This window comes from Chinchilla lanigera, unplaced genomic scaffold, assembly GCF_000276665.1.
Source record: "Chinchilla lanigera isolate Chin_1 unplaced genomic scaffold, ChiLan1.0 scaffold00041, whole genome shotgun sequence".
NCBI classification, from domain to species: domain Eukaryota; kingdom Metazoa; phylum Chordata; class Mammalia; order Rodentia; family Chinchillidae; genus Chinchilla; species Chinchilla lanigera.
This window is the reverse complement of record NW_004955442.1, coordinates 15449713-15465895: the sequence shown is the minus strand read 5'-3', so window position 1 is coordinate 15465895 and position 16183 is coordinate 15449713. Positions and strand designations below refer to the sequence as shown.

Genomic DNA, 16183 nt, shown 5'->3' with positions numbered 1-16183 from the left:
CTGGGTGTGCGGTCAGCTTCTTTATAGGACAAGGCAGTGTACCACTGTGCTGGAGACTGCTCAGGACTGGCCTGCAGGTAGCCTCTACAGGGGCGCGGACAGTATGCAATGAGCACTGATCTCCGAGGCGCTGCGGGGAAAGCGTGATGTCACTCCATGGCAGAGACTCTGGGCAGCCTGGGCAGGGTCCTTCAGCTTCTGCTTGGTGCCTACTGAGACTCAGGACAGGGGCTCACACTGAGGCAGGCATGTGGCTACAGTGGCCAAACCGGAAGCTCGCCCAGGCAGAGACTGGCTTCATGCGCAATAATACTGAGAGCTGGCGACTTCCCAGGAGCAGGTCGATCTGGGAAAGGACCTGAGACCCAGCCCAGGCTGGGGCGGGTTCTGCTACCAAAGGACTCAAGTCAGCTCACTTCGTGTCGACACAGTCACAAAAACGACAACACAGAGCCAGAAGGGTACCAAATCCTGTGGAGGAAGGCACAAGAGGGTGGACCCAGGGCGATGCCAGCTGCTGCCGCCTCCCTGCAGATCCAGACCGGGGAAGGGGACTGCCCAGCCCCTCAGAACGGAGGGCTGCTCTGAGCAGTTCAGCTGTCACTGGCCATCACATGACCGCCAGGAGAAAGACGCAGTGGGTAAAGGGGGTTAAGGCAAGGGACAACACAGAGTCAGCAAGCAGAGGTTACAGGAATAAATATTTTTAAACTTTTTCTCTTATAAATATGCATTAGAACATTTGATAACACAGGTAAGTGCTCTGAAATTAATTTAAAATTAAACCAAGATGATTTTTACATGACCAGCAGGACAGTTTTTTACCTAAAACTCCCACTCCCGAAACGTGCGGTGGCGCTGGGTTTGGATGCGGCCACCTCAGTCCCGAGGCACCTTGAACTGGTCCTTTTCCCTGCGGATGGCACGCATGGTGGTCACGGGGTCCGTCTCACCCGCGTGCTGCTGCACCGTCTTCTCCCTGAGGGTGGAAAGGCATGCGGGTTGCAGGCTACACAGCACACAGGGCCCGGAGGAGCCAGGACACACAGAGGAAGCTGGCCAGGGCTTGTCTCCACTGCGAAAGACCTGAAAGCCTGAGCTGGGTCCTTCCAGCAGGGCAGGAGGGAAGCCATGGACTCCATGTGGTCCTGCACTGCCTAGGGCCCACAGCCTCAGGATCCTGACAGCAGCTTCCTGCCTACAGGGTCTGGAGGCCCAGGGACAGATGGACCCCAGATCCTTGCTAAGGCACCGTAAGTGTCCCACCCATTCAGGGATGAAGGTCAGCGCCACCCACTTGGGCGCTTGGACGTGGTTTAGCCACTTGCTTGAGGTGAAACCAGCACAAGTGGCCACAGGACTCCTCACCTCACACGCATGAAGGGGTTGTAGGTGAACTCCTCTGCAAGTGTGGATGGCACCGTGGGCTCCCCATTGGCGTACTTCTCCTGCAAGACACACCCCTGTCACATGGAGACTGCATTTCAAATACCTCTTAGTGATCTTCACAATCCAACTGAGAAGGTGGAGCAAGCAGAGGCTCAGCATGGGGGTTCCCAACTCACACTCCCCTGGAGAAGCCCAGTCTCTCCTGCTTGTGGAGGAGCGGGCTGGCAGGAAGCCCACAGAGGATGACCTGCTATTTCCACTGTGCCTCCTCCTGCCAGTGCTAGAGGGGAGTGCAGAGGAGGGGGAGCTTGTTCTTCATGACTGTGATATTTAGGTTTCACAGGACAGAAGTAATGATGAACAGAAATGAAGAAAGCACAGAAAGGAAGACAGAATGTGGGTGACGGCCCATCTGCAGAGAGGCGGGCTCGCTTTCAGCACAGGGCTGGACAGGTGCCCTCCCTGCCAGCTCTCAGGGAACCAGGACTCACGAGGTACCTCAGGAAGGCTTGTGAAACCCTAGGGGTACTTGCCTGTCATCTCCTCTCCCTCCTGAGCAGCACTACCAGAGAGAGAGGACAACTCAGGTAGCCTGGTCAAGACAGGGAGCTAAAGTGAGTCTCCATGCAGCCCCATCCCTTCTGCAGCGAGGCTAATAGGGCAGATACGTAAGCTGTGACAGTGGCTGCTGACACCCACACAGGCTCCTGACCCCAGGGACCCTCAGAGCTCAGGGTCCCCATCCCACACCCCCTCCCTCAGAGTGTGGCAGCAAGTAGTGTCCCTGTAGCCACTTGAGGTTCGCCAGGGAGGGGATCTGAGGGAGTGAGTCATAGTGCAGGTTGGTCACTAGTCTTTGCTCCGTCTCTTCTGGGAAAAACAATCGAGTGTTTTGTGACATTCTCTGTGCTTCCTGCAATTTTCTCCCTCCTCCTCCAGCACCTCCCACCACCTCGGAGGGAAGAGAGCTGACTCCTCCAAGGAAGATCGCCTCAAGTTTGAGGCCAGCTCGGGCTACCCAGTGAGCTCAAGGCCAGCATGTGAGACTTAGTGAGACCCTGTCTCAAAAAAGCCAAACAACAACCCTTTCCAAAAGTAGGAGGAAATGCTTTTGAACTCTTGAGGTCAGCAATATGCCCATACCAAAAGGGCCAAAGACATTTAAGCAAATAAAACTACAGATCAATGCATCTTACGAATAAAGACACAAAAATAGAAAACTAGCAATATGTAAAAAGGTAACACACCATGATCAAGATTTAACTAAAAAGGTTTGTTTAACATTTGGAAACTGATCAGTGTAACCTACCATATCAAAACGTTTAAAAGGTAAAACCATTTGATTATTTTTTTCTTTTTTTATGATTTTTATTGGTACATCTTAGTATAAATAATGATCACATTCGTCATAAAGAATTTGTACCTATATATAATATAACTTGATTCTTTTTTTCCCATTCTCCTACTCTCCCTTTAACCCCTCCTCTCCATTTATAAAAGCTTTGTTTCCAAACCATATGATTATATAATAGAGAAAAATCATTTGACAAAATTCAGTACCCACTCATGATAGAAACTCTCAGAAAATTGGGAATAGAATTGAATTTCCTCAACCCAATGAAGAGGCACAAAAAACCCACAGCAGCCAGGTGAACCAGTGCACACCTGTAATCTCAGCACTTGGGAGGCTGAGGCAGGAGGATCACAAGTCTGAGCCTATCCTGGACAATTTACACAAGTTCAAGCCCACTCTGGGCAATTTGGCAAGCCCCTGTCTGGAAAAAAAAAAAAAAAAAAAAAGCTGGAGATGTAGGTCAGTGTGAAGGCCCTGAGTTCAATCCCCATACCATGTGAAAAAAAAAAAAAAAAAAAAAGCCCACAGGTTCTCATGTTCAGGAGTAAAAGGCTGAACATAGCACTAGGAACAAGCCCAGGATATACACATGCTACTGCTTAACACTAATGGAGATCCTCAGCAGTGAGACAAGGCATGAAATATAAAAGATGTGCACCAGGAGAGGAAGCAGTGAAACATGCTAAGAAAGTAGCTAGCACTGAGCCGCAGCTCCAGCCCCAAGACAGTCTTTGTGACCTTGGGTATGCAAAGATTTCTTAGGACACAAAAAGTGTAAGAAAATATGAATGAAGTATGAACTCTTGTTCTTCAAAGGAAACTGTTTTAAAAAAACAGAAAGGAAACCATAAACTGGGAGAAAATATTTGAGGTATCTATTTATATTTGACAAAGATGCATTTCCAGATGATATGTGGCACTTGTATAACTCAATAAAGGACAGCCCAATATTTAAAATGGACAAAAACTGGGTGTGGTGGTGGATGCCTATAATCCCAGCACTCGGGAGGCCAAGGCAGAGAGATTGCTGTGAGTTTAAGACCAGCCTTGGCTAGATAGTTCAAGGCCAGGCTAAACTATATAGTAAGACCCTGTCTCAAAAAAAAAAAAAAAAAAAAAAAAAAAGAGGGGCCGGATGTAGCTCAGTGGCAGAAGTGCTTGCCTGGCAAGCATAAGGTCCTCAGTTCAATTCCAGTTACCGGAAAGAAAAAAAAAGGAAAACAGTGGACAAGAAAACAGTGAACATACACTTCCCAAAAGTCAGCATATAAAAGGCTAATAGCACATAAAAAGACGGTCACTTTCATTATCATTAATGTAACTTTCAAAGTATATGATACCACTACACACCATATCATAACAAAATTTAAGACCAACAGGACTCATGGTTGGTGAGCATGTGGGGTAACTGGGGTTTCCTACACTTTAAGAGTGGGGTACGGCACAGCACGACTCCTCTGTAAAATACTTGGTAATTTCCTAAGTGTTAAATGTACCTTTAACCATACAGCTCAGCAATTCCACTCTCAGGAATGTACCCAAAAGCAGTAAAAGCATGGGCCCACAAAGGGATTTTTACAGAACATTCACAATAACTTTATTTGTAAGCAAAAAACTGGGAACCACCCAGATGTCAGCAGCAGAGGTCAGATAAACATTCAGTGGGCTACTGCTCAGAAACACCATCAATGGCTGAGGGGCGAGAGGGCCAGGCAGAGCAGGGCAGGATTATTCGCTTCTGTTTCCCTAAAGCGCTAGGTCAGAGTAATCTACCGTGATGGAAAGGACATCAATAGCTGAGGGTAGAAAGGAGCAAGGGGGCCTTTGAAGAGCAGCAGCACCATGTATCTCAACAGCAGCACGCACTGTCAGAGTCCTAACAGACTTTACACTCGATGGAAGGGTGGGGAAGGAAGGGGGGGGAGAGGTGGACGAGAAAAGAATCATAGGGAGTTATGTACATAAACCAACTTCCCAAGAAGAAAGTAATCATTACATACTGCAAAGATGTACTAATAAAAATAATTTTTTTTAAAAAGAGCAACAGGCTGTTCATTCAAAACAGTACATTCTACCAGATATAACTGAGCCTCAAAGCTCGGTTATCGAAAAGCAGACATTTGCCCAGCACGTGTGAGGCCCTGGGTTTGACCCCTAGCATGAAGAAAAACAAACGCAAACTATGGAAGGGAAGTTGCCAAGGGGTAATTACATTATGTACCCAGCATGAGCTTTCACTTTAGCACTGGTGTCCACATACTTGTCAGATGATTAAGGGAGCGTTTGAACTTTTGAGTATTATTTTGTAAGGACCTCAAGAAACTGGAAAAGATGCTGGACAGAAATAGGTAGTTATTTAAAAAGTACGCAAAGCTGCAGGAGGAGGCATCACTCACTGACTCAGAAGAGAGTCACGGCTGAGACCTGACCGCCCCCACATTGGGGGTGTGTGTGTGTGTGCACATTTCTTACCATTTCTCAGCAAGTTCAGGGACACAGCCCTTGCATCCTGGAGAAGCCTCAGCGGGCAAGCCCGGCCCAGTGGCCCTGGGCTGTGCTGTGGCAGTCCATGGGCCAAGATAAGGAATCTGAGGACCCCGCCCTCCTAGCAACAGCGGAGACAGCTTCCCCACACAGGTCCCAGCTCCACTGCTCCGAGTATGGGAAACCAGCCAGAACCTACAGTTTCAGCCTTGGTGCTTGTTAGAAATGCAGAAGCAGAGTCCCCTGGGGGACCCACTAAGTCAGACCAGCTAGATGGCATCAGGCTGGCTGTGGCACGGTTGCACCCCCTCCTCAGACAGAACTAGGGCAGCGGCACCCAGACAGCGGGAGCCTTGCTTGGGAGGTCACAGTGCCACGACATGCCCTAGCCATGGGCCCCACTCACCTTAGCCCAGGCAAGTTTCTCCTGAATGGCAGTGTTGTTGGGCTCCACGTGGCGTGCAAACTTGAGGTTGTTGATGGTGTACTCGTGTCCACAGTAGACTCTCTGGGGAAAGAGCCAGGACATGAGCTCCATGGAGCCGGCAATTCCTAAGGAGGCCTTGAGGGCTCTGGGCTGACTCATGTCCTTGCTCTGACCTGGGTACCTCATGGGGTGAGTAAGGCTAGTGGACACTCATGGGGGCATCCCTTAGGACTAGACATGCTCAAACATATGCTAAATTTCAATAAAAAGCATATTAAAGAGCCACCTCAGCCAGCTTGCTCTCCCAGCTCCAGGTGAGGCCTGTACCAGGGGCCTAGGGTGCGTGTAGCTCTGCAGTTCTCCTGGCCTCCCAAGGGTGGGCCCAGGGTGTGGGGATGCTCCATACAGAGCGGGACCCCACAGACCAGGGGATGCAACCCACCGTGTCTGGAGGGAGCCGACCCAAGACCTGGAGCAGTGCCTTGTACATCTCATCCGCAGTCCCTTCGAAGAACTTCCCACAGCCAGCCACAAACAAGGTGTCACCTGGAAAACACCGGCAGCCATGCAGTGGAGCCACTAGTACAGCTGGCTAAGGCTCAAGGGAGGCCAGGGAACTTGGCCACAGCCTCTGGCATTGTGGGCTGAAAGCAATGAGTTCACTGACCACTGGTCGCGTCCACCCAGACACCCACAGGCATCCTCAAATGCTCTGCCTCCCAAGGGTGGACTCTTGGGCCTTGCTTCAGGTCTCGTATGGCACCATGGACAACAACCAGCTGTTCAGGTCTAGAACTAAAGTCAGCTCAACCCCATTCTCACAGCCCCCGGTCCCACCTTATAAATCTTCCTGCTCCCCACCCACCTGGCACCCCTCCAAGCCCTCTCCCACTTCCCTTCCCTTGGCACCTAAGTCCTGGCTGGGCCTGCCCTTTGCTGCCAAAAGCACCTGAGGTGTCCACACCCCTGCAGGCCTCACACTGCCCCAGCCTCTACCCCAGCCTTCTGGGGCCATCCCTACCCCTATGTACCCTAGGAATTGTCACTCTGGCCTGCTTCACTGGGCACCATGGTTGGCATCCACTTCAGCCTCCCGCTCCCTGGCCAGCTGCACTGTTCCTGGACCCTTGCTTGGCCCCACTGCCATGCGGTGGGATTCCCTGACGCCCTGAACTTGATCCTTCCCACATGCAGACTCTACCCAGGTTGCTCCTGTCCCTCGGGCCCCACCCTGCCTGCCCATCTCACCCTGAGTGCCTTATCCTCTACTGCAGCTACAGGGACACCAGTCCCTCCCACCGTGCCCTTCTCTGGTCTGTTGCCTCCTCCACCTCTGCCCTCCCTCAGTTCAGCTGGGGGCCCTGGGTTATCCTGGCTACGCTCTGCTGGAGAGTCCGCTTCCCACCATCGGACCTCACTGTCAGTGCCAGGCCACCCACCTGCACTTTACCCTGGAGGACACTGTCAGTTTGCACAGGGTCATTATGAAAGTCACGCTGCCAGCCACTGTAACACACGTGACAGTAACAAGTGCAAAACTGTCAGGTCAGTGTCCCACAGCAGTCACCCTCTATGGCACCTCCAAATTCTGACTTTCTGCTGTGGTTCCCTGAACCTGTGATAAACCTAGGCTTTCCGACAGGACAGGCAAGGGCCTTGAGAGTTACCAGCCACGCTGACTCCACACCTGCTCACCTAACCCTGAGGACCACACAGCATCACCATTTTGCCACAGCAACAATTGCAGTTCATGGAGATCCCACCCAACGTCACTAATCACAGTGAAAATGTAAGCACTGGCCACATTCTGATCCAGGACACCAACTGATAAGGTAGCGCCTCTGCTCTGAGTGGGGGAAAGCAGATCCAGAACCCAACATGGACCCAAGGTCCCCAGCCTACATTATATGCTACTGCCCTAAACAAATGGAAAGTCTCTACAGCTATACTTAAAAATAAGCAGAGGTTGTGGAATAACTTTAGTTTTACAAAAAAGCTACCACCAGGAGTAGTGGCACATGCCTATAATCCCAGCACATGGAAGACTGAGGCAGGAGGATCGCTGTGAGTTCAAGGCCAGCCTGGGCTCCACAATGGGTGCAAGGCCAGCCTGAACTACACAGTCAGACCCTGTCTCAAAAAAGAAAAGAAAAGCTACAGACCCCCATCCACACTCCAAGCATTTCATTCAGGTTCACATCATTCTGGTTACCCAGCCACATCTGTGCCTAACACTGCGTCACCTCTACTCCAGCCAGCTACATCCCATATCTCAGAAGAACCCTAGGTGCACTCAGCCAGTATCTCTAAACCAACATGTGGCCTAAAGCTCTGCGAAACTCAAAATTTAGCACCACAGTCCCTCACAAAGTTGAAGAGCAGGTCTGGCCCTCAGCCCTTGTTCTGGTGCCTGCTTGGCCACCTTTACATCAGCACCAATATTATTTTGATTTCTCTAACTAAGAAAGGGGAAATTCCTGAGATTTCCGGATATACCTGTTTGTGTCCTGAGTATTTGTAGCACACACACCACCTGGGAAGCTGACTCAGGGCCCCCACAAAGCTCAGTGATGGTCACAGTTACCATAGCAGCTCCTAGAACTCCCTTAACCATGGACTGCCCCATGGGGTTGCTGGCTCTGCAGATCACTACAAGTAGGACATGGGGACTGGGCCTGGGGTACTGCCTTGTACTGCACCCAGCCTGGCTCATAGGGCTCTCAGGGGGTATGTGGGAAGAATATATGGCACCCAGGCATCTCCCTTGGCCAGGCCCCTGCTCAGGCCAGGCCATCTATCTGCTGTTGAGGGGTGGGAGGCTGTCCTCCCAGGCATATGGCAGCAGCATGGCATAGTAAGGGGTCATAGGGTCCCCCAACTCCCTAGTACCACCCTGATGATAGACTCGAATGTGTCTGAAGCTGAGACCCAAGGTTAGGATGTGGTTTGCCACACGGGATTTAGGGCAGAGGACAGCAGCCCTGTGAGTCTGTGTGGTAGGAAAAGCTGCTTCTCTGTGTGGGGGTTCCAGGCCACGAGCCACGAGAACTTCACAAGGACCACCTAGCCCCATGCCCTGGCACACTCACCTGTGAACACAGCAGGGGGCTCTGAACCACCGGGCTTGGTCACAAAGTAACAGATGTGTCCTGAAGTGTGGCATGGTGTCGACAGGCATTTGATGTTGAGAGATCCCACCTGAAATGAAACGAAGTGGGGGCTGACATGAACCCTGACAACTCAGCATCTTTCTTGGGCTCACAAGCAGGGGGCACTGCTGGTCCCATACAAACCCTCCCCATCCAGACCATCTAGTTTTCCCAATTCTGCAGATGCCTGTAGAAACACACAGGAGAAGGAGCTCTGGGCAGGGTAAAGGTGGCTACAGGGCTTCCTCCTTGGGTGCAGCCCCAGGGACCACTCCAATGGTTTGCACAGGGCTGAACCAAAGGATCTTCTTTTGTTCATTCTTCAAAATGGCTAAATCTAAACCAGGCATCTTGCCTGAAAAGTCACCTCTCTTTCTCTGACCCACCTCTGCAATTCCTTACTTCAGAAGCCACACCTATGACAGAGCGGACACTGCAAGACAGATATCCTGGTAGTTCTCAGTGGGGTTCCCCAAATGTACACACTTTCCACACAAACATACGGGCATGTTCACATCCTGACAAATCTTGCCAAATATTCCTGCTGCATCTCCTACACATACCTCTCAGCATAATCCCACCACCACCACGTTCAGGAAGTAAACATCACCCCACAATCCCTTTTTAAATTCCCTAGTCCAGCCTGGCATGGTGGTGCAGCCTATATCCCAGCATTCTGAGAGGCAGAGGCAGGAGTTTGAGCCTAGCCTGGATAACTTAGCATCCCCATCTCAAAGTAAAAAATTTTAAAAAGGGCTAGAGATGTACCTCAGTGCAAGGGCCCTGGGTTCTATCCTAAGCACTGACGAAAAGAACTTTCTGGTCCACTAAGAGCAAGCATTATGGCCTTCCCACATCCGGCTGCATTTCACACACTAATTTTCTTGCTATGTACTAGATGGAAAAGACTGCTAAACCACCACCAAGGCAGGCACAGGGACAACTGTGCTGAATCCTGAGGTGAAGAAGGGCTCTCACTGTGCCCCCTCCCCAAACTGTGCCCTGGGCCTAGGGCCAGACACAGCCACCCTGAATCCTTTCTGTTGGCTTACTCCCTACCTGCAGTGTTGACAGGTGGCTGACTTTGTTAGTCAAGGCCCCAATTCGGTCATCGCCACCGTACACTTTCAGCCCCGGCTCCAGCTTGACCAGCTTCTCGTTCCCACCAGCATGGTCCCTGGAAGTCAAACAGAAGACATGGGGTAACCTACTGGATGAAGGGGTCTGCTTACTTGCCTTTAAACCCTGACAGATGGAGTTTTTATTTTGCCTACTATGTTCCTCAGAAGTAGAAACACATCTTTCAACACCGGAAAGGTTTCCTGTCTGTCATTTGGCTCAAGAGAAAACAACAATCTCTGATTCCCAGTTTTGAGTGATGCACCGCCATACTGTGTCATTGATGTTTTCTGAAGCAGAGGAAGCAAATCACCCAAACTTAGATCATCCCAGGCCTGTGGGAATCACCTGGAGCCCTCTGAATGGCATTCCATTTCCAGCCTGCCTAGGCTGGGTGCTCTCACACTTGTAGGCTCCATTTCAGGCATTCAGCTCAGGCTTTCCCGGTACCAGGGAACATCCGTTTCCTGTCAGTACAGGAAGTCAGGACTGGGGCTGGGGATTTAGCTCAGCGGCACAGCGCCTGCCTGGCAAGCACAGGGTCGTGAGTTCAATTCCAGGTACAGGAAAAAAACTCTTGAAAGATGACTTCTTATTAAAAAAAAAAAAACTGATGCTTAGGATCCTTTTGTCCAATATGGAAGCCAATGCCCACTTTACAAGCCCAGGGGATGAGAGAGGCAGCTGCTGGGGGTCCTCCCATGGCCCAGAGAAGCCAGGCTCCAAGGGGACAGCAGGGGAAGCAGCACTGAAGACACTGCCCTATCCTTTTCCCTCTTTCCAAGCCACATGCATTAGCAGACCCCATACTCAGGGCCCTGGGGTCAGCACCTCAGAGGCCAACAAGCCTATGGGGAAGGAGGGAGGGGCCCTGGTGCTCAGAATCTTCCCAGGGGCCTCCCTCACACACACTACAAGCCAGGCCCCTGCCCTCCCCCAGGTGAGGGACAGACCCCTGCCTACCCCCAAGAGTTCCCAGAGCCAGAGGCCAGCTGGGACCCAGCACTTACCAGTGGTGGTGGGTGGTGAGCACTGTAGTCAGCTTCACTCCATGCTTCTTCACTGTTTCTACAACCTATGGCCAGGGGGGAAGCAGGACAAAGGTCTGTCACACTCCGGGTCCTTATCTTGCCCCTGCTGCTTGGCCCCACTCTGGGACAGCACAGAGAAGGTGGCCTTTTCCCCTCTTGTTCAACTTGATGATTCTCAATTCCACTTGGACCTCTCTAAGCCTATCCAGCTCTGAGGTCAGCACTGAGGCCAAAGCCTGGAGGGAAAGCCAAGTCCCAAGGCCTCATAAGAGTCCAGCCCCGGGGCCCAAAGGCCAGCACTGTTTGCTCCATGGGGCCTGTGGTCTCCTCCACCCTCTCAAGGGCCTCCTTAACAGAGTAGCTGGACAATAGCAAAAGGACACTAGTTTGTTTTCCAAAAACTAAATAGACTGGTCTCCACTTAAGTTTGACAGAGCTGCAAGGACAACAGAAATGTAACCACTGGGAAGACATGGCGCTAGGGGACAAAGCACAGGGATCCAGGCAGAACCTCGCACCTTCTGAGGTTGCACTGGGTCCACAATGGCGGCCTCCTGGGTTTCCTCATCAATGAGCAGGTACATGTAGTTGTCAGTCAGGGCAGGTAGTAGCTCAATCTTCATGGTGCCTTGTTCCACAGTCAAACTCTTCCTTAAATCTGTGTGATACAGGATTTCCAGCAGGGCTGGGCCTGAGGACCCAGGATGCAGCCCCAGGTCAGTGGCCAGAAATGAAAATTCAAAGGAGCCACACCCCTTCCAGCACCCAGCTGGATTTTTCTAAATTCCTCTGACAGAGAATGTCCTAGTTTTACCACATCCATCAGAACAAGTGTAGAAAATGTCTCATGCTCCCATTTGTGGAAACCAGCTGTCTCGAATTTAAATTTTCATCTCGCAAGGGTCCTGAAAGGACAGAACTGCCAGTTTTAGCATGATGCAAACCACAGTTGAAGAGACCACTGTGGTTCTGGGAGAAGGTGACAGAGCTGGGCTATTTACCCTCCAGTGCAGTAGTTTGCCTCCCTCTTCTTCTGTAGCTGGAGGCTGAGAGGCCTGAGTCCTGTATGGGTATTCATAGCCCTTCTCAGCCTGCAGCTACAGGAGAAAATAGTATTTGCTCCTGAATGGCAGACACTTGAGATGGGTCAAGCATAGAGCACTGGGAAATTCTGAGTTGGCCATCACTGCTTAGAATTCAAGACTGGAGGGTACAAAACCACCACCCAGGTGAGCAAAAGGCCTCTGCCTGGGTGGCCAGGAGGTGGGGAGAAGCGAGTGGCTGAAGAACAAAATCGTCCTCCACCCACTGGGCAGATGCCAAAATAGTCTCACCAATAAAACTTCTATTCAGTCTAAAAATACATAAGGCCCCAGCAACACAAGTCTTAGCTGTATAGGGAGAAAAAAAGCCAGGGTGGTAATGAACACCTGTAATCCCAGAACTGTGGAAGGCTGAGATGGAAGCATCGAAAGTTTGAGCCCAGCCTGAGAAACTTAGGAAGATTCTGTCTCAAAATTTTAAAAAAGGGCTGGGGATGTAGCTCAGTAAGAAGGACCCACACAAGATAGCAGAAGATAGTGCAATTCTGGGGTAGATGCCAGGTTGGGGGTGTTTCCCAAAAGGGAACCAGAAAGTGACAGCATTGGCCCTCTAGAAGACAACACCTCCAGGGTCTGGGGAGAAAGCTCAGCGGCACAGTGCCTGCCTGGCAAGAGCAAGGCCCTGAGTTTGATTCTTGGTACCAAAAAACAAACAAATAAATGTGGGATCAATTCTTTCATGGCCAGGAAAACAGCCCAAATTGTGCTTGTGCTTTCTTTTGTGAATGTGTGTGTGTCTGTGTTGCTGAGGATTGAACTCAAGCCCTTATGGGTATTAGGCAAGCACTCTACCACTGAGCCATGTCCCCACTCCACCCCAATTCTTCTTTTTGACAAACTGGCTGAATATCTTCTAGGTCCTTCTCAAGCACTGCATAATAAACATTTCTGTATGATCGGGTTTCTGTGATAGTTTACCTCCCCTAACCCCCAGCAGCATCCAGCCCACAGAAGACAGAGGGTGAAAATAGGACTCAGTGAGAGTGAAACTGCCCCCCTTAATAAGGTGCTCCGTGCTGTTTTCTAGGAGGACATTACAAACAGTGCCCAGGCGGAAGAAAAGATTTATAACTCATGCTCAACCTTGCTGGCAACTTGGAGAGGATGCATTTATTTCTAAGGAAGGAACTGACCTCCTGACACAAGAAACCTTATTCCTTTTCCACAAATAACCTACCTGGGCACTGCCTGGAAAACCCAGCTCACTGGTTTGGCACCAGGGTATTTTGCATAAGCAGAGGTCACACACCTGTAGCCTGCAGCGTAGGCCAAGCCCACAGACATGTTTTCCTTGGCCCACAACATATTTTAAAAATCAAGACGTTTCACGGCCCTACCTCTCTGGCAGACTACGACACCAAACACTGAGCCAGGGGCTCCCTGGAATGGGAAGCCAGGTCTGCATAGACCCTCTGCGCGGTCTTCATGGAAAAGCTCTCGGCCGTGATAGTGGGGGGCGGGGGTGTCTAATGCAAAGGCCTGTAGTTCTGGGGACCTCAACAAGCTGGCTCTCTTTCCTCAGCAAGGGCGTGTCACACACTCCAGAACCGTGGCTGCTTTCGGCGAAATTCGGAAAAGGGCCGGGCTCAGGCTTGCCAGCTCCGGCGCGGTGACGCGATACCACCGCAAAGTCTGCGGGCCGCAAGGAAAGGGACCAGGTGCCCGCCCGCCCGCCGACCTCTCCGCGGGCCCGCTCCTCGCCCGGCCCGAAGGCGATCAGCTCCTGCGCCTGGGAGACTGAGTCGAGGCGCCCAACCGACGCCCGGCAGTGCCCCGGCGCACCTACCCAGGCTGCGGCGCGAGCAGGCGGCTCCCAGCGCGGCGAGGCTCCGTAGGGAGAGCGACCCACGGCCGAACACCATGACCCGCGGGGCGGCACTGTCCAGCGTCTGGCCGCGACGCGGGCGTCCGCGGCCACAGCCAATCAGCGCCCGCCTAGCACCGCCCACAATAACCAGTGCCCGCCCAGCACCGCCCCCCGTCAGCCAGTGCCCGCCCATCACTACCTCCGGCCAACCAGCTCTCCAGCGCCCGTCTCGCCCGCCCAGCACCACCCCCAGCCAATCACCGGGTTCCAGTCCAAAGAATTCCTTCCTACGTCCCTGGCCAGCGTATCTGGGCCCAAGCCTGGGGCCGTGGGACAAAGTTGGTGAAGAGGGGCGCTCGAACTTCAGTACCTCCCCTGGCCTATAGTGGCGTTCCGAGGCAGCCAGAGGATAGCGGCACTCAGGATCCTAGCAAGGTAAGGCGGGCAATTGCTGACCAGAAGCGGTTCGAGGCAGCACGTCCCTTCTAGCTTGCCGTAGGCGCGAGAGCACGCGCCCACGTGACCCAGACTGCGCCATGGCGGGCCCTAGGCCTTGGTCCCTCTTCTGGGAATGGGGTAAGAACATCATCTGCGTGGGGAGGAACTATGCCGACCACGTCCGGGAGATGGGCAGCACGGTACTCCGCGAACCCGTTCTCTTCCTGAAGCCATCCACCGCTTACGCGCCCGAGGGCTCACCGGTGCTGATACCCCCCTACTGCCGAGATCTGCACCACGAGCTGGAGCTAGGCGTGCTTATGGGCAGGTGTGCCCGCGCCGTCCCCGAGGCCGCCGCCATGGACTACGTGGCTGGGTACGCCCTATGCCTGGACATGACCGCCAGGGACGTGCAGAATGAGTGTAAGAAAAAAGGGTTGCCCTGGACCCTGGCCAAAAGCTTCACCTCCTCCTGCCCGGTCAGCGCCTTCGTGCCCAAAGAGAAAATCCCTGACCCTCACGCCTTGAGACTGTGGCTCAAGGTCAATGGCGAACTTCGGCAGGAGGGCGAGACATCCTCCATGATCTTTTCCATCCCCTACATCATCAGCTATGTTTCTAAGATAATAACCTTGGAAGAAGGAGACCTTATCTTGACGGGGACGCCAAAGGGAGTTGGGCCAGTTAAAGAAAACGATGAGATCGAGGCTGGCATAGACGGAGTGGTCAACATGAGGTTTAAGGTGGAAAAGTCGGAATATTGAGACTGTACAAGGTGGCCTAACTTCTTAAGTGCCAAGAGAGAAGGGAGCAAGACTTAGAAGCATACAGGAGTTATTACATATGACAATCTTTTCATAGAAACCACTTGTACAAAATGATTTGATTGACTTGTTAGTCTTCAATCACAAAAAATAAACCCTTCAGGAAAAACATGATCTGGAAGAGCTGAGACAGAAATGGAAACAACTAAAACAAAGGATTTATGATGCATCTTAGGAAGAGAATATATGGAACCAAACCTTAGTAAGTCTGCTTGTACCGCTGAGCTGTATCCCCTGCCCAAACCTTCATAAGTCTTAATTTTTTTCCTAAAACTGAACTGAGTAAGACTTTTCAGTGCATCATTCTAGGATCAGTTGTTCAAGACAAATCTTCAAAGGAAACTAAATGCTATGTTCCATTCAGTGTTTTTCAAACTTCCCTGGACTTGTTAGTCATGTAAAGTATTTGTAAAAATAAAAAATTCCAAATTTCTGACCCATCCTGGACCCATTGAATTAATGAAATTAATTTCCAGGGAAACTTTACAGAGGACTTCAGTGATTCTTCACCAGGGAAATATGGAAAAACACTACTACACATAATCAGTTAAAAGTTTTATTTTGTTAAATGAACAATTGTTGAAGACCTCTCCTGGTTGCTTAGAGTATCTGTCCTGCCCTTTATATTGAATTTGGGAAATAATATGTTATTTTATTGAATATGTTATTTTCCAAATAAATAGCTTCCTTTTGTGTATCTTAAAAGTGTATAGTACTTTCTTTTCCAAGTAGATGCCCGGAGGGATATTTCTTCCTTGTGGGGCGACAGACCTTGGTCTTTGACCTTTGGCCTCCTGAGCTTTGTGCTCTAATAGGAGTTCACCATCACCTTCACCTTCACCTCCCAACTGGAGAAGGAGGTTCCAGGAAGTTGAATGGGCTGGGATTGCTGCTTTAGCTTTTGCTTGCACCCTTCTTTAGAAGGCAAGGTAGTATGTCCAGCATAGCTATCATAGGGCCCAGTGGAAGCCTCTAGGCTTAGGTAGAATCTACCTGCAGTCAGTGTATACAGAAAACATGTGGTCCTTTGCATCTACCTTACTAATAACCTATGAAGC

The 16183-nt window shown here is 51.2% G+C and overlaps 2 protein-coding genes across 4 annotated transcripts; one reads left to right on the top strand and one right to left on the bottom strand.

Annotated features, from left to right (window-relative positions):
• Positions 1-684: 684 nt before the first annotated feature.
• Positions 685-13986, bottom strand: Hagh (hydroxyacylglutathione hydrolase). Of its 3 annotated transcripts, none has more exons than XM_005391507.2 (9): positions 13843-13986; positions 11472-11644; positions 10933-10997; positions 9863-9980; positions 8744-8852; positions 6097-6200; positions 5634-5735; positions 1369-1448; positions 685-979 (listed from the first exon to the last, which is right to left on the bottom strand). In XM_005391507.2, exons 1-9 carry the CDS (start codon positions 13916-13918, stop codon positions 880-882), a joined length of 927 nt encoding a protein of 308 aa, XP_005391564.2. In that variant the 5' UTR covers positions 13919-13986; the 3' UTR covers positions 685-879. The 3 variants fall into 3 exon arrangements, with proteins under 3 accessions (XP_005391564.2, XP_005391565.2, XP_005391566.1); XM_005391508.2 differs by having other exon boundaries at positions 11472-11611; positions 13843-13985; XM_005391509.1 differs by lacking the exon at positions 13843-13986 and adding an exon at positions 13394-13835 and having other exon boundaries at positions 11472-11611.
• Positions 13987-14098: 112 nt separating this feature from the next.
• On the top strand, positions 14099-15830 carry Fahd1 (fumarylacetoacetate hydrolase domain containing 1). The gene has a single exon (XM_005391506.2). The coding sequence runs from the start codon at positions 14400-14402 to the stop codon at positions 15063-15065; it is 666 nt and encodes a 221-aa protein (XP_005391563.1). The 5' UTR covers positions 14099-14399; the 3' UTR covers positions 15066-15830.
• The last annotated feature ends 353 nt before the right edge of the window (positions 15831-16183 follow it).

Bases quoted from the DNA above. Each gene is read 5' to 3' on its own strand.
- Hagh (XM_005391507.2), bottom strand. From the start codon at position 13,918: ATGGTGTTCGGCCGTGGGTCGCTCTCCCTACGGAGCCTCGCCGCGCTG. The intron at 9,981-10,932 runs GTAAGTGCTGGG...TTTGACTTCCAG, and splicing joins CTCACCACCCACCACCACTG to GGACCATGCTGGTGGGAACG. The intron at 6,201-8,743 runs GTGAGTGTGCCA...GGTGTTTTCCAG, and splicing joins GCCCCCTGCTGTGTTCACAG to GTGACACCTTGTTTGTGGCT.
- Fahd1 (XM_005391506.2), top strand. From the start codon at position 14,400: ATGGCGGGCCCTAGGCCTTGGTCCCTCTTCTGGGAATGGGGTAAGAAC.